The sequence below is a fragment of the Xenopus laevis genome, chromosome 1L (genome assembly GCF_017654675.1).
Source record: "Xenopus laevis strain J_2021 chromosome 1L, Xenopus_laevis_v10.1, whole genome shotgun sequence".
NCBI classification, from domain to species: domain Eukaryota; kingdom Metazoa; phylum Chordata; class Amphibia; order Anura; family Pipidae; genus Xenopus; species Xenopus laevis.
Genome location: NC_054371.1, coordinates 201,307,005 through 201,330,692, shown reverse-complemented (window position 1 = coordinate 201,330,692; position 23,688 = coordinate 201,307,005). Strand labels below are relative to the sequence as shown.

Genomic DNA, 23,688 nt, shown 5'->3' with positions numbered 1-23,688 from the left:
TGTTTCTAATTCATGATTCATTTGGCCTTCCCCTTCTTTAGCAGCTTCACATGACAAATTTGGAATCTTATCACTTACCCAGGATCCCCTCCCTGGAAGATCTCATTCTATAAAGAAAATGTTGTTTTTGTACACAATCAGATCCTTGTTGCATTATGGAGCTGCAGCTTCAGACTTTTAATCCATGCCATAATGCATACCTCCCAACTTTTCAAAAATGGAAAGAGGGACAAAAATATCAGATGCATCTCTGGGAATTATTTTGACCACATGCATTTTATGACTACACCCCTAAATACCATGTACATTTTACAAACTCTGGCAGGTTATGGAAAGTTGGAACACATTTCTGGGAGTTTTATGGCAATGTTGTATATGTTATAACAGTTTTGCTAATGAATGTGAATTGCCCTTAATGCTGCTAGTCTCAGTTCTCCCAAGAGACCTGCTTCTCTTAAATAGTTAGAATTGTATCTGTGCTTATCTGTGTTACAAATGTATCAAAGTGCAGGCGAGTGTTCTGGCCTCTCTGCCAAAAGCCTCTTATTTAATTGCATTTCAGAATCATTGTTTCTTTATCCAGGGCCAGAACTAGGGTAGGCAGAAAAGGCACCTGCCTAGGGTGCAACGAAAGGGGGGCACTGGGCAGGTACCTGTAGGTACCTGCAGGCCTCCCCTTTAGACTAGAAGAAAAGAACTTTCATTTGAAGCAACGTAGGGGGTTCTTCACAGTCAGGACAGTGAGGTTGTGGAATGCACTGCCGGATGATGTTGTGATGCTGATTCAGTTAATGCCTTTAAGAATGGCTTGGATGATTTTTTGGACAGACATAATATCCAAGGCTATTCTGATACTAAGCTCTATAGTTAGTATAGGTATATAGAATTTAATTAAAAGTAGGGATGGGTGTATGTATGGATGCTGGGTTTTCATTTGGAGGGGTTGAACTTGATGGACTTTGTCTTTTTTCAACCCAATTTAACTATGTAACTATGTAACTATGTTTTGCCTACCCCTAGTCCATGTTCACTGCTCTCCCCACCTCCCTCTCTTCTCCCCTCATGCACTTTCCCCTGCCTCGCTCTGCTCCCCTCAGTCACTTTCCCCTGTCTGCCTAACCCTCAGGCACTCCCCTAACTCCCTCCCCTCCAGTGTTCTGTGCATGCAAGCTCACAATGTGTTCAGGGGAGTGCGCATCCACGGGGTCGCCTCTGGGTGCCCAGTTGGCTTGGCCCAGCACTGTCTTTATCTGGCTGTTCAGTGCAGGAGATAAAATATAAAGTCTAACACTAACAATCCGGGACTGTGGGCTGAGCTGTCAAAATGGGGACTGTCCAGCGAAAAACAAGACAGTTGGGAGGTATGCATAATGTTCCAAGCCCCATAGCAATCCATTAAACTGAGTTCAAGTGATTTGATGCTCTTGGAAAGTTTGCAAAAAAAAAAGTTATATACTGTAGGTGAGAAAAATAAATAAACATCATGAAAAATGAAAGACTATACAGTAATAACTGGACACAGTTCAGAATTTGGGTCCATCCATGTGGATGTGTACCATCACCCCAAGAGACATTGCACAGAGAAAGTGATAATTTTTCATCCTAATCACACACATCAGACACTGAGCTGGTTAAAGCAGTGAACAGAAAGAACAAGTATTGGGTGCAGGAGGTATAAAACAGGTGGTGTAAGGGCTATGGCTCAAATGGTGCTCAGGAACATTGCTTTACAATGACGACTCTCCCCACTAGTGTCTGACCCAGGCAGTGCCGAGTGCGACTATACAGAAGTGAAGAGAGTGGCTTAAGAATAAGGTACTTAATTATATAATGAATCCAAAATTTGCACGACCAAAACTGCATTTTTCATCATAACTGACCCCTCGCACGCTGTGTGGCTATTGACGCAGGGAAATTTGGTCCTACCGCTGCCTTAAAAGGTGCCAGTTACTTTGCATCCTCTGTCTCAGTGAGTAAATTAACCCAGTTATAAATACTTTTACCACTAAGTGGCGTCAGAGTACCATAAAAAAAATTCAAGCATTGTGTATCACTGGGGAAGATGGTTTAAAGGAGGACTATTATTATTATTGCTCTACAAAAAGTGGGTTTATAAATTAAACATACAGGAAAATACCAGTCACCAATGCAAGAGGAAAGGAGGGCCCTGAACAAAAGAGTTTACAAACTATAATAACTGTGCAGTGCCAAAATGTTAGGTACCCCGAGTGATTATAACCGCTTTTCTAATACCATGGGCCAGTACTCCTGATTGCAGAGAACTGCACTGCAGCTAAATCTGAGCTAAAAAAAAAATTCTGAAAAAATCCTCAGGGGTCCCTGCGTTACTATACCTAGGGCATTACTATATTCAAAACTTTGGTGGGCCCTTCAGGTGTCTGTATAGTGCAGCGAAAGAAAGAAGCAAATGGCACTCACAGCATGTTCAAGCAGGGAAACCCTTGCGTATATTTATTTGCACACGATGCAACGTTTCGGGGATGGTCCCCTTTGTCAAGCATCCCCGAAACGTTGCATCGTGTGCAAATAAATATACGCAAGGGTTTCCCTGCTTGAACATGCTGTGAGTGCCATTTGCTTCTTTCTTTCGTTGCATGAGGAGGGTGCCGATCCTTCCAAGCAATTGAGCACCTGGCGGATCTTTAGAAGGCCTGGGTGTGCGAGTTTGCCATAATTTCTGTATAGTGCAGGACAGCACTCAAATAAAGTGCTTTATATATATATATATATATACACACACATCTTTAGACAAAAATGAAATGAACATTCCATATATTTGTGCATACAGTATTTGTACATTTTATGGAATATTTTTTTATAATAGTTACATTCTGCTGACTTAGAATTGTATGAGCTAAAGGTTTGCCTGGATGGAGTCATGCAGGAGTCATGTACCAATATGCCCTTCTGTCCACGAGGGAAAATGAATGTCTGCTGCTGGTACAAACAATAAATTCCCCAGATACAGAAGGAGATGTGTTTGCACTCACAGAAGGAATGCGTCCTTAAATAAAGGATAATAATATGTCATTACACAAAACCCAGTAACTTTGCTGCCTGTTAGTTTGGCCAGACCAAAGGTGCAATGATTAGGCTCCATCTCTACGATAGATTATCCTAAATATTTATGAGTGGCAGGGAACTGTTCGGAGAAGATTAAACACTTATGGGACAGAGACAGACACATTCAACTACTCTAACCAGGTCCATCATGCTCTCAGAATTCATAATGACTTTATAGAAGCTTGGGAAAGCCTGCAGTAAATAACACACACATACAGGCCATAAACACTTAGCAGACAGGATTCACTAGCAGTGCAGACTACTGACTGCCACACAGTAATTACAAGAGCTGAATCAAGTAGGCCCATCTTCTACATACCCCACCATGCTCAGGATACATGTTACATAACAATCCCAACCCTGCCAAATGCTTCTGTGTCTGTGCCAACCAACAAGAATGGATTGCAATGTATGCCTTGAAAAGGATTCTCTATTTTGAAAAACAAAAATAAAAACTGCACACGGGGCAAGTATGCCCCTATTCATTTTGAACTTGTCTGGTGCAGTTTTATGCAAATGAATGGGTGAATATTTCTCGAAAACTGTGACTGCCATGTTTTGCTCAGCAATCACCTGCACCAGGTGCTTTTGATTCAACGTGAATGGGGAGGGATGGCAGGTGATTTACACTGGTTTTGTCCCACAACCCAATTCATTCATGTCATTGCCTATAGGGGTTACTCACCCAAACTTTTCATTGCCTCCTAGTTCTGTAGCTCTTGCATCATGGAGAGGAAAGCAAAAGCCCTAATTTATAGGAGAGAGGTTTTCATTAGTGATGAGCAAATTTTTTCAACATGTATGGTTTGGGGGCGAATTTCTGAATTTCACAAAACAGCTAAAATAATTTGCAACTCGGCGAGTTTTGTGTGCATAAAAGATGCGCAGTAGTCAAGAAAAACACCTGTCATATTATCTTCTTTTAGCAATTGGGATTTGAGCACCCAGATATTATCTGTTGGTGGTCGGATTTATTAGTTGTGCCTGTGTTTGTAAGTAATATATAGACCATAGATGGAACATTTTAGTTAAGCAGCAACATAGTTACTAATACGTGTACTCGGTTTCCTATAGCTAACCACGGCCTATCACAACCACCCACAGATACACAATAATTCACTTGAAAACATCTTTAAAAACTGGTTTTCTTAATTCTAAATCCCAGGTAAAATCTATATTTTAAATACATCAGGGTCACAGAACTGTTTAGAAATCTTGTTTTTAACCTGCTTAATCATTAACAGCTAAAATCCATGGCAGCATTAATTTAAGATAACGTAACAGTAATTCTTTCACATTCTTGCTCGAGGTCACAGTAGTAAAATAGGGATTAGCATTAGTGTGTGTAAACCATAGCTATGCAGTGGCAATATAGGACTGGCAGGCCTTCCCTAGAGCACTCATGCTTTCAACAAGGTCATCCCAATATCAATGACAATTCTGTATGCAGAATTACTAAAGCGCTATATATATATATATATATATATATATATATATATATATATATATATATATATATATATATATATATATATATTAATAGCTCTTTAGTCAAATACAATACTATGTGGTGAGCACAACTTTCCTTTGTTTGTTATAGTTTATACAGGAGCAGTGACCAGCTCCATGTTGTAGCTCCCACCCTTCCCAGCTATAGTCAGGTGATCCCACTGGTGTCTAATAAAAGGGCAGCCAAGTTTGGGAGTTTTACTTTGAAAGCAGCTAGTAAGTTGCAGGTAAAACCTAGTCCCTTTGTAAAATGTATAATGAAGCAATAGAATTCTTAATGAATCAGATGATAATTGAGTGTAGGACTGGCCAGATATGGGATGACTTTGACGTAGTTGGCCAGCTTAAATATATTCCAATATATGGACAAACAATCCCTGTTTTGTTTAAAGGGTAAGGCATTTTACAGTAGCAGTATGCACAAAATGTCTCTGTCTTAAATATATTGATAATGGGTTGAGTGCAGAGGACTCTTGTATTTGACTATATGTATTTTGTGGTCACAGCCTCATTGCACCCCCACCTAATGTTTTTTAAAAATGGTGTATATATAGCTAGAGATAATGGAATACCATTTCATATATAAAAAAAGCCCTAACAACACACATTTCTGTAGGGCCTGAATTCTGATCAATCATCCTCCTCCCAGTACCACATTGTCCCCCAGAAGTGCAACAAAGTTCCTGTTGTCATCAAAACTGCACAAGATACACATTCACCCCAAAGAGCTCAGCCACCAGAAGAGTACCAGAAAAGGTCAGAAAAGCCTGCATCTGGGCATTTAAAAAGAAACACCAACAAATTTAAGTAATGAAAATATAATGTACTGTCGCACTGCACTGGTAAAACTGGTGTGATGCTTCAGAAACTCTACAATAGTTTATATAAACAAGCTGCTGTGTAGCCATGGGGGCAGCCATTCAATGCAAGGCACAGGTTACACAACTGATGACACAAAAACCCTGTGGTATACAAAAGGATCCATCAGACCCTACTGTGTATCCTGTGCTTGTTTGGCTGCCCCCATGGCTACATGGCAGTTTGTTTATATAAACTATAGTACAGTTTCTGAAGCAAACACACCAGTTTTACCAGTGCAGGGCAACAATACATGATATTGTCATTCCTTAAAAACACTTTCATGTTTTTGTGTTACTGTTCCTTTAAGAGTGGCTTGGCATTTTAGCTGCTGTCCCTGCAAGGGAAACTCAATCTGCAGAGCAACATGTCTTCTCTGTTTTTGTGGCGGACTTTTGCCCAGGCCAGCTAATAATGAATGTGTCCTGGTTTTATTACTTCGCTAAAAGTGCTCACAGCACCAAAGCAGTTTGGTTTCTTCCCCATTCAGCAGAAAAGATTTTGGCTAGTTTTTAGGATGTAGTCCTCTTGCAGCAGTTTTAAAGGAATAGTTCAGTGCAAAAATAAAAACTGGATATAACAGTTCAGTGAGTTTGCAGTAGATCCTTAGCATGCAGGTCACATTCAAACGCAACAGTTATGACCCATGTGAGTCCCCCACGTCTCTGACAAATTATATTGGAAACATTTTTATTTTGCACAGCCTATTTACCCAGTTTTTATTTTTATACTGAACAATTCAGCTGGGCTGACCTGATGGGGAACTGAAGCCTGTCTTTGCTTGTGTGACGCCAGGGCTGTGATTGGCGGTCTCCCTTCTCAGCAGAAGAAGTTTATGGCAGAGGCCATTAGGATACACCGACCCCTCACTTGAAACATGGACAGTGACTGTAGCAGATCTATAGGGGGCTCCAATAAAGGGGTAGTTTTTAAAGACAATATTTATTTTTAGCCCAAAGTAAAACCAGCACCATATATTATTTGTTATTGCATCAATATGTAGGGATGTGAAAGACTTAGACACCCTTACACTTTACAGACAGGCACATCCCTAGTTATATGGACACCTCAGTGGGTCCTAATCGGGACCTTGTGCTTAAGTAACCCCTGTAGTTCACACAGTGTACACCAGATGGCACTGTGCCAGAGTATAAAAGGTTTAGGAACCATGAGGTCTGGGTCCATTGCTTTAGCCCAACCAAGCAGGCTGGAAGGGAATGGGTAGTGTCGATCCTAGGCGCCTTGGCCCTAGTAATTAGACAGCTATACTCAATTATAGATCACTCTAGGAGTGATAGAGAGGTTATATAGTTGAGCAGCTCAAGGCTCCGCCGAGGAGATTAGAGAGATTAAGATCCCAGGGTATTACTGGCCCAGAGTAAGGACTAAAGTGTTGAGATAGAGATGATAGGAATTCCCCTAGTCTGCCACTGGAAGATATCCTGAAAACTGGGCAATACCCCTCACACACTGCCAACTTACTCTCTGCTGTATATTCCCTAGCCTGTGGGGATTCAGCCTATACGTGCTGTGAGTATATGCTTCCTTTATGCTCCTGTGTATGTTCTATGCTCCATTGTGGATCAATGTGCTGAATGATCTATGTGCTATTGTTCAATAAATACAGTTCTATGTTCAACCGTTAAAGAACTACTGGTGCCCATCATTGTGCTATCACACTTAGTTACAGTTACACTACACCCTGCCTCCACCGCGTTGCGAGGGCTTGCCCCTGAGAAAGAGAGCTCATCTGTGGCATCAGCCCACAAAGGAAAGTAGCTAAAATTGCCCTCACGCAAATCAGTTTACTATAGCGCTACATTTTGGCGCCCAACGTGGGGCTCTTAAGGGTTAACTGTAACACCGCATGCAGCCTAGTGTGACAGGCGCTGTGCGTGCGGACTCAGTAGGAAAAAGGACACCTAGGACACCTGTAGTTCTTATTCCCCGAGTGGTGTGCCTACTGATCATATTGTGAGCGTGTATTTCCCTCACACCCTTCGGTCACATAAAAGCATTATGGCTCCCCTGTCTGAAGCTGCCTTGTGGGACTGGCCCTTAGAAATGGGAGCGGATCCTGACTATACGTTTGTAGTGGATAATGTCCCTAAGGGGTGTCCCATAGATATTGTGAATCACTCCTTAATGGGCAGCCCCATATTTGATGCTTTTGAGTATGTAGCACAAGAACCTTCTGAAGAGAAAGGATTTGTTTGGTTCTTGCATTGGGTCCCTGCTGTACCTAACAGCGATACATGGCCTTCCAGGGTTTACCCTATGGGAGTCTCTGCAGAAGGGTGTCCGTGCCGGTATCAGAGCCCAGCTCATATGTAGTCCCCCTACATCGCTGCTTAATCAGACTCCTGTGTGTGAGGACACAAGTGTAAATGAATCCTATTATGGCTCCAGCTTATGGGGATAGAAAAAGGACTGCAGCACAAAGGATTCAGCTACGCTGAATTTAAAATGTCTACCCCTGGGCTTAATCCATTCCTAGCTGCTAATGCCATAGACTTTAATGACTTTTTGCTAGCTGAGGAACATGTTGGTTTGGCCCTGGGAACCCAACCATTGGTGGACAGCTGCCCTGCGATACCACCACCTTCACCACTACCTATACCCCCTCGTGTAGGAAAAGTTGCTGTGAAGGAATTTTGTGTTGCGCAATCTCCAGTGCCAACGCCCTGCCCTGCATGGGTTAAGAAGGGAAACGGGCAAAAAAGTAGAAAGGGGGAGAATGTAGGGATGTGAAAATCTTAGACACCCTTACACTTTACAGACAGGCACATCCCTAGTTATATGGACACCTCAGTGGGTCCTAATCGGGACCTTGTGCTTAAGTAACCCCTGTAGTTCACACAGTGTACACCAGATGGCACTGTGCCAGAGTATAAAAGGTTTAGGAACCATGAGGTCTGGGTCCATTGCTTTAGCCCAACCAAGCAGGCTGGAAGGGAATGGGTAGTGTCCACCATAGGCACCTTGGCCCTAGTAATTAGACAGCTATACTAAATTATAGATCACTCTAGGAGTAATAGAGAGGTTATTTAGTTGAGCAGCTCAAGGCTCTGCCGAGGAGATTAGAGGGATTAAGATCCCAGGGTATTACTGACCCAGAGTAAGGACTAAAGTGTTGAGATAGGGATGATAGGAATTCCCCTAGTCTGCCACTGGAAGATATCCTGAAAACTGGGCAATACCCCTCACATGCTGCCAACTTACTCTCTGCTGTATATTCCCTAGCCTGTGGGGATTCAACCTATACGTGCTGTGAGTATATGCTTCCTTTATGCTGCTGTGTATGTTCTATGCTTCATTGTGGATCAATGTGCTGAATGATCCATGTGCTATTGTTCAATAAATACAGTTCTATGTTCAACCATTAAAGAACTAATGGCGCCCATCATTGTGCTATCGCACCTAGTTACAGTTACACTACACCCTGCCTCCACCGCGTTGCGAGGGCTTGCCCCTGAAAAAGAGAGCTCATCTGTGGTATCAGCCCACAAAGGAAAGTAGCTAAAACTGCCCTCACGCAAATCAGTTTACTATAGCGCTACAAATATATTAAGTGGGGGGGGGGGTTGACTTATCTATAGATCTCCTTTAAACCATTCCAGTTGAAATATTAAGGGTCATTGGGCATGTGGTATTTTGACCCCATGGGTGCACTCAAAACGGTCTTACACATCCGTCACCCCTAACCCTGGAAAATTTGAGACACCCTGCCTATAGTAGACATGGGCAGGAATATATGGCCACTGCCCTCCTGTTACCACCACTGTCTGCCATTGGCAGTCAAATCACAACATATACCACATGCCTTTAACTGTACATAGGCCTGGCCTTTAACTGAACACTTCATAAAAAGCTTAAAGAGAAAAAATACCCCCTTTTCAACGTGAGTCCAGTAAATAAAAGGCAGATGTCAGAATGCAGTAAAATGTATTTATTTCTAGAACAAATTCAAAAAGCAATACCAAAAAAAGATTGCTGTACTATAGTCACAACCCATGCAATAAACAACAAGATTGTGATAATCATTTAAAGTGCAATTTTCATTAGCCAAATAAAATACATGCACAAATTTATCTTTTGCCAAAGTGCTCCTGACAGCAAATCATATCTGCCTATAATATTATTAGAGTTTCAGCATCTGAGCAACCAATTAGATGTTTGGTTTTAAACAGGTAACAGGTAAATGGATCCTGCTGATTGGTTCCTATTGAGTTGCTTAAGCTGGTGTAAAGGTTGTGACGACAAATGGAGTGCACAGTGACGGGGTTTGTATGACTTAACCTCACAATCTTGTTTTAATTTATATATTCAGATTACATTTCCTCACTAATGATAATGTGAAAGAGGTGACGGATAAAATAAAGGCAGTACAGTAGATATTCAACCGTATCTCATATGTGCATGGGTATATATTATATGTACTGAATATCTCATGTATATGCATTCTCTGGTGCCCAGGTATAGATGATCTACAGAGGAAAGGTTTCCCACAGCTGCAAATATCTACCGTCTTACATTCCTACAGTAAGAAAACCTCTATGGCAACAAGTGGGATGGCTTCAGGGCACAGTGTACTAACAAGACTTATTTACATGGATTCAAAAAAACAACTTGCTTAATGGCATGCTTAATATAAACAATGAAATGTTGCCACTTTTTAATATATAAAATTGTACTTCATATCTTAAGCAGTAACAAAAATACAGTAAAATAAAAATACAGTACATCACGGGAGAGAACAGATCAGCAGTAACACTGGGGCTTCTTATGAATGGCAATTACTCTTTCAGCCAAACAACCTTAAAGGCTGCAAGTGTCTCATCCCTGACATAAAGGCACAGAAGAATGTTATAATAACAGTGAAGGTGGCCATGTGGAACTGGCACTAATAAAAGACGATTGGTAGACATGTGTGTATCACACCAAACAGACAGGCTTTGAATTTCAGATGTATATATTCACCATTTCAACTGCAGGAAGGATGCTGGGAGTTGTAGTACTGTGACATCTGAAGTGCCCAAATATATATATTACATAACACAGAAATAACAGCTACATCTTGCTTTAAGTGAACATGACCAGGAAATACACCGGTTTCTATTCTGTTTCTCCGCATAGAGCAATGCAATGGTTGCAGATCATAAAAGTCTATGGCTAGAAAGTGTTGAGTCTCCATTTTTTATATTCATACTTGTAGGTCAACTAAAGCCACATGACGTCAGCTGGTGCAACTAAAGCCACATGACATCAGCTGGTGCAACTAAAGCCACATGACATCAGCTGGTGCAACTAAAGCCACATGACATCAGCTGGTGCAACTAAAGCCACATGACGTCAGCTGGTGCAACTAAAGCCACATGACGTCAGCTGGTGCAACTAAAGCCACATGACGTCAGCTGGTGCCAACTAAAGCCACATGACGTCAGCTGGTTGCAACTAAAGCCACATGACGTCAGCTGGTGCCAACTAAAGCCACATGACGTCAGCTGGTGCAACTAAAGCCACATTGACGTCAGCTGGTGCAACTAAAGCCACATGACGTCAGCTGCGACTGGCTCATGACATGGGCTTAAAGCCACATGACATCAGCTGGTGCAACTAAAGCCACATGACGTCAGCTGGTGCAACTAAAGCCACATGACGTCAGCTGGTGCAACTAAAGCCACATGACGTCAGCTGGTGCAACTAAAGCCACATGACATCGCTGGCTCAACTAAAGCCACATGACATCAGCTGGTGCAACTAAAGCCACATGACGTCAGCTGGTGCAACTAAAGCCACATGACGTCAGCTGGTGCAACTAAAGCCACATGACGTCAGCTGGTGCAACTAAAGCCACATGTGACATCGCTGGTGCAACTAAAGCCACATGACATCAGCTGGTGCAACTAAAGCCACATGACATCAGCTGGTGCAACTAAAGCCACATGACGTCAGCTGGTGCAACTAAAGCCACATGACGTCAGCTGGTGCAACTAAAGCCACATGTGACATCGCTGGTGCAACTAAAGCCACATGACATCAGCTGGTGCAACTAAAGCCACATGACATCAGCTGGTGCAACTAAAGCCATATGACGTCAGCTGGTGCAACTAAAGCCACATGACATCAGCTGGTGCAACTAAAGCCACATGACGTCAGCTGGTGCAACTAAAGCCACATGACGTCAGCTGGTGCAACTAAAGCCACATGACGTCAGCTGGTGCAACTAAAGCCACATGACGTCAGCTGGCGCAAGTGAAACTAAATAACACCAAGTTAGAGGCCCTTTAATAAAGCGTAGCAGGGTAGCACAAAAAGCTTTTGTTTCTCTGTTGCCGTTTTAATTTTGCTATCACTAAACAACTTCTGTGTTTTCTTTCCCAGGTTCATAAAACTGTCAAAAAGGCTTCACTGCTGATCGTTAGGCAGTAAAAACCTTAAATGGCTTCATAAAACCGCCAATGAAGAACTTGGTACAAAAAGGCAGAAATCTGGGTTAATGAGGGGCTACAGTTCATTTAAATATAGTTGTACAATAGCTGTACAAAGTCCTCACTTCCTTGACTGAAGTCTCAGCTGGTGTGACTTGTCTGAATATTCCAAATTTTTTCTGAGACCAAAACGTCCGTCCCTCAGTATTTTAAGGCAGAAATGCGCTCAAGAGACACAGTTTACACCTCCTCGTTGTAATCCAAGGAAAAGTAAACCTAACAGCTGCTTGTGTTGGTGTCTGTTGACTTTGTCGTGTAGGAGTTGGTTTTCCGAGAGTATTTCATTGAGCTAAACGAGATCTGCATTCTCTCTACAGTTCGTACACTTCTGCAAAGGAACGTGTTTTTAACATGGTCCCTAAAATCTTTAGATACAAAATAGTAGACAAAGGGGTCAATGGAGCTGTTCAAAGAAGAAAGACACAGCGCTGTGATATAGAAGGCGTACAAGTTGGCCGAGTAGCTGTTCTTTAACGACCCGTAATGGATCACTAGCAGAACATTACTGGGCAGGAAGCAGACAAGATACATGACCAGCACAATAATGATCAACCTTATAGCTCTATTTCTTTTCTTCCCAATGCTTTCATCTGTGATGGATGCTGTCAGAGTTCTGATCATGAGCGTATATACCACAGCAGTAAGAATGGCAGGAAGGAAGAACACTCCAATGGAAAGAGCCAAGAAGTAGTTGAACATGTCAATGGTTGCCAAGTCCAGTGGCAAGACGTCATGGCAGGTTGTGATACCAAGGTCAGACAGATACAGGGTTTGGTTAATCAGATACAATGGAATGGTGCCCAGCATTATGACCACCCATATTGTAATAGAAACAATGAGAGCACGTTTTGTGTTCTTTCTTGTGTGGGATATGGGGTTCACGATGACCCAGTATCTCTGAACACTAAGGCATGTCATGAAAAGAATGGAGCAATACATGTTCCCATAAAAGAACCCAATCAAAACTTTGCATAAAGCTTCTCCATAAATCCAATTGTTTCCATTCAGATGATATGCAATCTTTAATGGGAGCCATATGACAAACATCAGATCTGCCAGCGCCAGGTTGGCCATATAAATCATGGAAGGGTGCTTCTTCTTTGTCCGGAAAAAAAAGACCCACAGTGCAATGGCGTTGCTTGGTAAGCCAATGATGAACACTATAATGTAGACTGCAGGTAAGAATGCGGTGGTCAGCGGATCGGAGAGCACTTTTGAAACAAAGGGAGTAACAGTGTAGGAGTATTTCCCAGTGCCATTGCCCGTCTCCACTCCATGGGCTATGAAAACTCTTCCTTTTTTCAATGGAGTAGAAAGGTTCTGTCCTGTAAGAAGGAAAAAACGATCAAATGATGCTTCAAACAAAACTATTGATCTTTCATGTTTGTACAAGTAAAACAATTTAATACTATGCGTGCTCTCAAGATACACATAAAGCAGCCTTCATTTTACACACTTGCAAACCTATGCCCCTGAAGAAGCCGTTTTTACGGCGAAACGCGTCGGGCAGCATAGGTGGACGGTGGGGGAGAAGCTCCCTTCCGTTCCTAACGTAGGTAGGCAGAATTGTCCTCTGGGGAATGGGAAAAAAATTGAGGGGAGGGTGAAATGCCTGGAACTAGGCTGCCTTAAACTTTAACTGATCGCCTTACTTTGTGGCGTTTTTCACTCCACCGTGTACCACCTGATGCAGTTTTTAATTGTTGTGTTTTTTAAGGCTAATGTCCTGCACTGTCTATACTGATTTGAGGCAGTGGGTCTACACATTTGTATTGGTTTTGTGATGCTGAGGGGATCGCCCTATACTTTTTGGTTTTAATGATATATATTAAAGGCTACGTTTTAATTTGTTCATTATTTTGTAGTTATTTCACTATTACACCTGAACTGGTTTGCCAGGTAGCTGTAGGTTTTGTGCCCCATACTTAAGGGCACAATCTCATTTCTTGTTTGTTTGTAATATACATTTCAAACCTGCGGGTGCATATAGTTTCTTTTGAATAACCAGGCTCACTCTTTTTGATACACTTGCAAAGTGTCCCACTGGGATGGTGGGCTTTGTACAGGCCTGCTTTATATTAGCTCATATCTTTATTGGTTTATCCAACACCTTCAAACTAAATATTTGACCTCTTTCTATGCAATTACAATCATTCAATTGTACACAGCTTATCTGTTATCTGATATTAATGTGTGCCCTAGAGCCCAAATGCAACGGAATGGCTGTCCTTTGTATACAAAGCAGATTACTGAGTAATGTTTACCAGTCTAGCTTAATGGCACATTCAATTACACACACACTGATCCAGAATGCTTGGTACCTAGGGATTTCCGGATAATGGATCTGCATACCTCAAGTATACTAAAAAATCATTTAAACATGAAATAAACCCAATAGGCTGGTTTTGCCTCCAATGAGGAATAATTATATCTTAGTTTGCATCAAGTACAAGGTACCGTTTTATTATTACAGAGAAAAAGGTAATAATATATGGGTCTATGGGATATGACTTTTCTGTAATTCGGAGCCTTCTGGATAATGTGTTTCTGGATAATGGATCCCATTATCTATCTGTCAAAACACACACACACCCCTACATACCTATTCACACATTTATTATTGTTACAACACATATCTAAATATAGTCAACATTTTGATTTTTGGTGTTTATAACATCTCCACTACCTGGCTGGGACCAAGACGGTTTTTTAAAAACCGTGCTGCAAACCGCCGTGGTTAAACATGTGTGTGTCCATGGCCTTAGGGGTCAGTAACTGGAATTTCAAAGCAAGAGTGGGTAAAAATCCCTGGTGTGTAGCCAAAAAATTTATAATCTCACCAGTGTAAACGTTGGGTCTGCGAGCACATGCCCCAGACCTACAGATCAAGGTGGAGGTATTCAACCAAAGAAAGAAGATGGCAGGCACTCACAGATTACACAGACAGGCAAGTACAAGAACTGAAAACTTTATTTCAGACCAATAGTAGATAAACACACAGCCTTACGCATTTCGCACACTTAGGCACTTAATCATAGGCAAGCTTATGATTAAGCCTATGATTAAGTGCCTAAGTGCACAAAACACATAAGGCTGTGTGTTTGTCTACTCTTGGTCTGAAATAAAGTCTACAGTTCTTTAACTTGCCTGTCCGCGAGATCTGTGAGTGCCTGCCATCTTCTTTCTTTGGTTGAATATTTTTTCAGGTGAAACTGGGCTAGAATCAAAGGTTTAAAATAAAGCAGAAAAAAATGCAAATAAAGGAGAAGGAAAGGAAAAATAAATGGTGGCATTCCCCCAGTAACTCTTCCTTACATTTTCTTAAAGGGTGAAGGCACACAGAGCTACTAGTAGCAGCTACTTGTCATGGCTACAAAATAGACAATAGTGATAATTGGCTTTGCTAATACATAACGTGTGTTTTAGCAGAGGCATTTCTCAGTTTTGTAGCCACAACATAACTACTAGTAGCGCTGTGTTCCTGTCTGTCACATTAGAGGCTCAAACATATATGTACGAGTCAAGGTCTGTCACATCCAACTAACCTGAACAGGAGGGAGAAAACCTGCATACAGCAGTGGGGATAATTACACAAGGCACAGTATATGCCGCTAGGAAAGGGTAAATATGTCTGTGCAATTTTAGCCCAGTGTATGTAACTATACTTCAGCATGTGTTTCGAGTTCTATCGCTAGTCCTGAACTCCCAGGATTCCTGGTAAAGTTTACGAGGCACAGAACAACAGCCACAAGGTCATAACCTGAAGATCTCCAAGTAGCAAAGTTTTTCAGCTAGCACAAAATCAAGCCGAAAAATAGCTAAGTAAAAAAAAAAAAAAAGGAGCAGGAACTGGAATGTCTTGTTTCCTACTGATGCCATGAAAGACAAAAACAAACAGAAATGTATTGTAGATCGCCTCAGGGAGAGACCTGGAACATATAAAGTGACAGGTAATCTCCCCCCCCTTCAATGCTGGTATTTCACAATAAGGAATTGTACTTTGTGTACACACTGCTAGTCATACAAGAGCTGGCCTCACTAGAACTATTGCCAACACAAACATCACAGCGCTAAAGGCAGTATAAAATTCTTGCTATTGAAACAAAGGATTGTGCAGCATGGATTGGTCAGATCTTAGTCAACAACATGGTCTAGACCAGGGATCCCCAAGCAGGAGCTCCTGAGTAACATGTTGCTCACCAACCCCTTGGATGTTGCTCTCATTGGCCTCAAATCAGGTGCTTATTTTTAAATTTCAGGCTTGGAAGAAAGTTTTAATTGCATAAAAACAAGTTGTACTGCCAAACAGAATCTCCTGTAGGCTGCCAGTCCACATAGGGTCTACCAAATAGCCAATCACCGCCCTTATTTGTCACCACAAGGGACTTTTTCATGCTTGTGTTGCTCCCCAACTCTTTTTACATTTGAATGTGGCTCACTGGGTAAAAAAGGTTGGGGATCCCTGACTCTGGACTCAAGTTTAGGATTACACAGTGTGCAGCAGCTCTATGGAAAATGGTGTAACCACCACCCGGCCTCTTTAATACCACTCTGCATTGAAAGCCCTTTAAGTTGGGGGCTCATATTCCTTAAAGGGGTAGTTCACCTTTAAGTTAACTTTTAGTATATTATAGAATGAATAATTGTAAGTGTTCATTTTTTTTTCGTTTTTATCGTTTTTTAATTATTTACTTCTTCTTATGACTCTTTCCAACTTGGGGTCACTGATCCCACCTAAACACCAAATACTCTGTAAGGCTACACATTTATTGTTGTTGGTACTTTTTATTATTCATCTTTCTATTCTATTCTTATTCATATTCCAGTCATTTGTAATCTGGACCAAAGCAACCAGATTACTGAAATTGCAAACTGGGGAGCTGCTGAATAAAGAGCTAAAAATCTCAAAAACCACAACATTAGAAAATGAAAACCATTTCTGTCTTGGAGGCAAGTTGTAAATGCATAAAAACCAGTTGTACTGCCAAACAGAATCTCTTGTTGGCTGCTAGTCCACATAGGGGCTACCAAATAGCCAATCACAGCCTTTATTTGACACCTGGAAAATGTTTCATGCTTGTCTTGCTCCCCAACTCTTTTTTCATCTGAATGTTGCTCATGGGTAAAAAAAAAAGGTTGGGGACCCCTGCTCTACATCATATTAAAAGTTAATTCAAAGGTGAACAACCCCTTTAATGTGGCCTAATATCATCGGACCCAGTTAAGGAGGTCATATGCTGGGATGACCAAAAGTTGATGGACCTTTCACTACTGCAAGTGAAGAGAGCCGTCTCGAAACAATATGGGGGCCTAAGACAAATATTCAGCTGAAGGTTTATTGGGCCATGCTTACTTTAGCACCTTTCCTTAGCCATAATGATCCATACATGTCATTAAGAACACTGCCCCAACCACTCTGGCACAAGCAGAGGAACTTCTCTTCCTCCCAAATTCTCTAAACCTCGTCTCTTTATCCCTCAGTGGAGGCTCTTGCAAAAAGAAATTAACCATGCATTCCACAGTTTAAGATATATATTTGTACTTTTCCTAGAGAAGTCCCACAGCAAACAGACACTTCTGGTCAGTGGAGAGGACCCACAGCAGCTCACAAAGTCCACATGAAATTTTCAATTTGGACAGATCGACTGTGATCCAACAAGACTGCAGGATGGTCAGTTGCAAGAAACCCATGAGCTATGAAATATATACTCAAACAGTTAGGAAATATGTTAGAAACTGGTCTAACTGCCTGGGGAGCTGGGTATACATGGCAGCTAGTCTTTGTTTTGTATTTACTAGAGGTGATTTGAAGTCATTTGTCCTATAGGAGGCTGAAGTCACATGGACAGTAATTAAAAGCTAACTCCATCAGTGCAGGGTGCTTTCTAGAGGTGGGTGGTGAGTAGAGTTCCCTAGCGATTGTCATGTGATCTATCTGGAGACATAGGTGGGCACTACTGGACAACTGAGGTCAATATTATTTCTTAAATGGTAAAGATTTTGTAATTGATTGTTTTTAGAAAGTGTCTTATTTAAGTGAGATGAAGCTTATATAAAATGTTCATTTACGTGATAGATCCCCTTTAAATGCTCCAACTGTATCAATGGACCCTGCCTGAACATGCACATCATTTATATAGTGAAAAAGTTGGCACACGTGTGTATACTATAATGAGATTCACTGGTAATGGGAAGAGGAACAATAAATATAAGCTTTGTCAGAACATCCAACTGAATGAAAAGCCCGTGAGTAGCCAAGATTATACAGTGGCAGTCATGCATGAAGGAGCACTGAGGCACGGATGCCTTATACAACCAGTAACTGTTGTCAAATAAACAACCTGTTATTTCTGATACTATTCAGCTTTCATAGAGAAGGTGCTTTACGTAATACTGAGCTGTGCAAGAGCATTCGATCTACTGCCTCACACTGATATGTAACAATGTCCTTGCATTGTTATACAGATGTATATTTTTGTATCATTATTCAGGAATATTTTGTTGCCCAGTTCCTTTTTGGCAAAACAACAGGAATGGTCTCAAGTTATTTGTATGCAAATCTGTATGTTTGGTGTATATATACTCCATTCTATTGAACAGAGCTGCAGAATAATGGCGCCTTGTAAATACTTGTATAAGAGAATAATTCACCTTAAAAAGGTGGTTCACCTAAGAAAGAATTCCAAATTATTTGCCATCATGTTAATTGCGCAAAATAAACTTTATTTAGACTATATTTATTATTTAAACTGTGCTTCCTTCAGTCTTGGAATTAGGGTAAGGCCACACGAGGAGATTCGGGGAGATTTTGACGCTTGGCGACTAATCTCGTCTTCTGAGCGACTATCTCCCCAAACTGCCTCAGCGTGATTTCCCATATGGGAGATAGTCACTCAGAAGACTTCTTCTCCTATCTCTTTCCAGCTTTCAAATGGGGGTCACTGACCCCTATCTACGCAATGACAGCAATGATTACAGAGCATACATGTATATCTTATACACTGGCAGTAAGGTCTCATTTAATCTAAGGGCAGGTCATAGTGTTCATAAGACAATATGTGTTTTGCCCAGAATGAACTGATCAGACGAGGGGTCATGTGGTTTAGCCCTAGGCTTAATGGCAAGCTCGGAATTATGGAAAGGCCGTCTCCCATAGACTCCATCTTATCCAAAGAATTCAATTTTTTTGAAAATTATTTCCTTTTTCTCTGCAATAATAAAACAGTTGCTTGTAATTGATCTAAACCAAGATATAATAAATCCTTAAACGGATGGTTCACCTTTAAGGTAATTATTAGTATGTTATAGAGTGGCCAATTCTAAGCAACTTTTCAATTGGCCTTCAGTATTTTTTATTTTTTTTTATAGTTTTTAAATTATTTGCCACCTTCTTCTGACTCTTTCCAGCTTTCAAACAGGGGGTGAATGACCCCATTTAAAATGAAATGAGCTGTACGGCTACAAATATATTGTTATTGCTACTTTTTGTTACTCTTCTTTCTATTCAGGTCCTCTCCTATTCATATTCCAGTCTCTTATTCAAATCGGCGCATGGTTGCTAGGGGAATTTGGACCCTAGCAACCCAATTGCTTAAACTGCAAACTGGAGAGCTGCTGAATAAAAAGCTAAATAATTCAAAAAACACAAATAATAAAAAAATGAAAACCAATTGCAAATTATCGCAGAATATCCCTCTCTACATCATACTAAAAGTTGTCTCAAAGGTGAACAACGCCTTTAATTGGAAGCAAAACCAGCCTATTGGGTTTAGTTGAGGTGTAAATGATTTTCTAGTAGACAACTATGGAGATCCAAATTAAAGAAAGATCCATTATCTGGAAAAAAAACTCCAGCTCCTGAACATTCTGGATAACAGGTCCCATACATAGTTACATAGTTACATAGTTAAATTGGGTTGAAAAAAGACAAAGTCCATCAAGTTCAACCCCTCCAAATGAAAACCCAGCATCCCTACACACACCCCTCCCTACTTTTAATTAAAATTCTATATACCCATACCTATATTAACTATAGAGTTTAGTATCACAATAGCCTTTAATATTATGTCTGTCCAAAAAATCATCCAAGCCATTCTTAAAGGCATTAACTGAATCAGCCATCACAACATCACCCGGCAGTGCATTCCACAACCTCACTGTCCTGACTGTGAAGAACCCTCTACGTTGCTTCAAATGAAAGTTCTTTTCTTCTAGTCTAAAGGGGTGGCCTCTGGTACGGTGATCCACTTTATGGGTAAAAAGGTCCCCTGCCATTTGTCTATAATGTCCTCTAATGTACTTGTAAAGTGTAATCATGTCCCCTCGCAAGCGCCTTTTTTCCAGAGAAAACAACCCCAACCTTGACAGTCTACCCTCATAATTTAAGTCTTCCGTCCCTCTAACCAATTTAGTTGCACGTCTCTGCACTCTCTCCAGCTCATTTATATCCCTCTTAAGGACTGGAGTCCAAAACTGAACTGCATACTCCAGATGAGGCCTTACCAGGGACCTATAAAGAGGCATAATTATGTTTTCATCCCTTGAGTTAATGCCCTTTTTTATGCAAGACAGAACTTTATTTGCTTTAGTAGCCACAGAATGACACTGCCCAGAATTAGACAACGTGTTATCTACAAAGACCCCTAGATCCTTTTCATTTAAGGAAACTCCCAACACATTGCCATTTACCTGAACATGTATTTATACACACAACTCACAGTGTGCAAAATCCCACCATTCAGTAAACAACCATCAGTTCACTTAAAAGTCTCACCCCCCATAATAACAGTAGCCACGTACACCTCCCCAAATACAATGTGCCCTCTCACATTGCAGACAGCCTGGCACACACAAAAGACTGAAGTCATGGAGGACAAAGGATTTCATTGTTATAATACCAGGTATTTGTAATCACAGGTACTGCTTTTACTAATCTGCAGAAGTGGGGCTGCCTCCTGGCATGTGCTACTGGGGGTATGTGATTATTCCAGCTTATACATATGTACTGTATAATATATATATAAAATATGTTTATGATCCCACTCCTTTATGGGAGATCATGATTAAAAAGTCTTATTAAAATACATTGTCAGATGCACTTCTCTACTTCCCCTGGATAAAGTACATACTAAGCAGAAATAAGAGCCGTTATTAGGGAGTGATAAGGGGCTGACTGGTCAGCTGATCCACACAATGAATCCCCTCGATGAGTAACATTTGTTGACATGAAGCACAGGGTAATAATGAGGATGTAAATCGAATAAAATCATTATATATCGGCTACATTGTCCCAATAGTCAGAACCAGCAATGCAGAAAATAATAATAATAAAAAAAAGACATATACTGCTTTCAATAGCAATTACATTTGCAAACTACTTGAAAAAACACTGAAAATGTGCAATGCATGCAGGTTGCTTAAAATATTTTTTTCTCATTGGGTATATATCATATATTTGGACTTACGACCCCTTTAAATACAACTCCTCTTCGGTTGCTGCTACAACAACAAATGAAAATTCATCCAGAACTCCGTATAAATAAAAGGGCCACACCAGCCAATTTCACCCATTCTGAAACTGGTCTTAGTACAGTTATGGAACCTTTTATCCAGAATATTTGGGACCTGGGTTTTTCCTGATATTTGATCTTTCCATATTGTAGGTCTCCATACCTTAAGTCTGCTAAAAAAAAATGGTTTAAACATTAATTAAACCTTATAGGAGTGTTGTCTCTGATGAGGATTAATTATATATTAGTTTGGGTCAAGTTCAAAGTACTGTTTTATTATTACAGAGATAGGGGAAATCATTTTTTTTTTTTAAATTAGAATTATTTGATTCAATGTCTATGAAATGTATGGGAGATGGCCCTCCCATTATTCATATATTTCTGCATAACGGGTTTTCGGTATAACCAACCCCATACCAGTGATTAGGAGTAAATAGGGTATTTTTTATGAACTAGATGGATGCCCTGTATCACACTCCTACACCCTGGCAGTGACAAAGCCCAGGCAATGTGACACACACACAATGTGATCTCGGGCTGAGACGCAAAGATTTTTCTTGCAGAACGACCGATTTTAGCGAAGTCCGACCAATCCTTCCAAATTATCGTGCGGTTAGTGGGATTCGAACGATCACACGTCTTATGATTTTTCGGCCGACATCTGTCAGGAAATTGATCGGCCAGGTTAAACGATCTTTATCGGTCCCAGTGCAATCTATATATGTTTGCAGGGACAAGCAGGCAGCTACCCTTGAAGAGTTTTGCTGGAAAATTGGTCTTTTTAGTTGATGGAAACATTGTACATTTAAATGATTGTTTCGAAATATTCATGGTCTCACGATAAAGATTGGATCTTTTAAAAATCTTTACCTCTATGGCCAGCTTAAGAGAGTCTATTTCTAAGCAAACCCCAGGTGTTTCCAGTTACTGGATCAGAGCCTGCTGGGAGTTGTAGTTCAGCTTAACAAAGTAACAGCAGGCAAGTGTCTGTCCAGAAGGCAAAGCAGGGATCTGTGCGGCACGTTACAGGTGGCCCTTACCTGCTACTATTGGGAAGCACAGCAAAGCGCCGAGTATCAGCAGACTCCACCGCCAGCCGTCCATGTCCTCTCTCTCTGGAGCCCGGGCTTGTAGTCGGGAATAAAGGGTTGTGGTCTATCAGTCGGACGGTGAGTAGAAATGAATAGACACAAGGGCAGCGCTCCTCGCCTTCTTCCGATCTCTCTGCCTTTGTCCCGCAACTCCTGCCGTATCGCTGAAACTCTGAGCACCTGAGCGCTCTGCTCGCCACGCCCACCCGAGTGACGTCACTGGCAGGTCGGAATGACTGATGAGCCTATTGAGCAACACCTCGCGATCCAGCCGTGTGACGTCACTCGCTTACTGACTGCATCAGACTCCAGTCATTATATACTCACGTTTTACCCGCTTTGTAAGAGGTGGGAACTGGATTGGAGCGACTCCCTTACCCTCACTTGCCCTGGGGCCCCTTAAGCCCAATATTTCAGCCCTGGAATGAGAATCAATGAGCCAATTGTTTCCCAGCAATGGATTTGTGGCGAAATTCAGCGAAACGGTGGCAAAAATCCTCCGAGACCACAATGTCAACACAAAAATGTCACCAAGAAAAAAAAAGTCTCCCTAAGAAAAAACACCCATTGACTTTGATACATTTGGATAAAAAAGTCACAGAGAGAAGAAAAGTTGACACAAGTAAAAACACCCATTGACTTCACAGTGTATCGCAAATTTTTTGCAGCTTCACAAATTTTTTCGCAGTTCTGAAAATGTTTGGGTGAAGAGGGACTCGCTAATCACTAGCCCTGGCATTTCAGATACACAGATGCCCAAACAGCCCCCACCAAGTAATGACTGTCTATGGCATCTTACAGCAGCCCCTATGGCATTTGCCAGAATTCACAGGTTGCCAGTCCAGGCAGGTCAAGACATTGGCATAGGCCAGGGATATACAAACAATTGCACACACTTAAAGGAATTTACATATAGGCCAGTGCCGGACTGGCCCACCGGGATGCCAGGAAAACTCCCGGGTGGGCCCAGGTGTTAGTGGGCCCTTTTGCTTCTAAACATTTGGCCTGTTTTATGGTCATTCCCTATTTCTTTATGGGGAAAATGCTTGAGGAATATTGTAAGTATTTATTAAAGACTAGGAGAATGAAGAGGTTGAGTGAGTAGAGTAGAAATAATAGTTTGGAAAGGTCCATTGTCTAAGGTTT

General features: G+C 41.3%; 1 protein-coding gene across 1 annotated transcript; it reads right to left on the bottom strand.

Annotated features, from left to right (window-relative positions):
• Window positions 1–9,379: 9,379 nt before the first annotated feature.
• f2rl1.L (F2R like trypsin receptor 1 L homeolog) lies at window positions 9,380–22,688 on the bottom strand (the record flags this gene model as incomplete). Its single annotated transcript, NM_001095470.1, is given in 3 exon segments — window positions 9,380–9,844; window positions 9,997–13,267; window positions 22,492–22,688. Coding segments are annotated over 2 exon segments (1,173 nt in total). The 3' UTR covers window positions 9,380–9,844; window positions 9,997–12,158.
• Window positions 22,689–23,688: the final 1,000 nt, after the last annotated feature.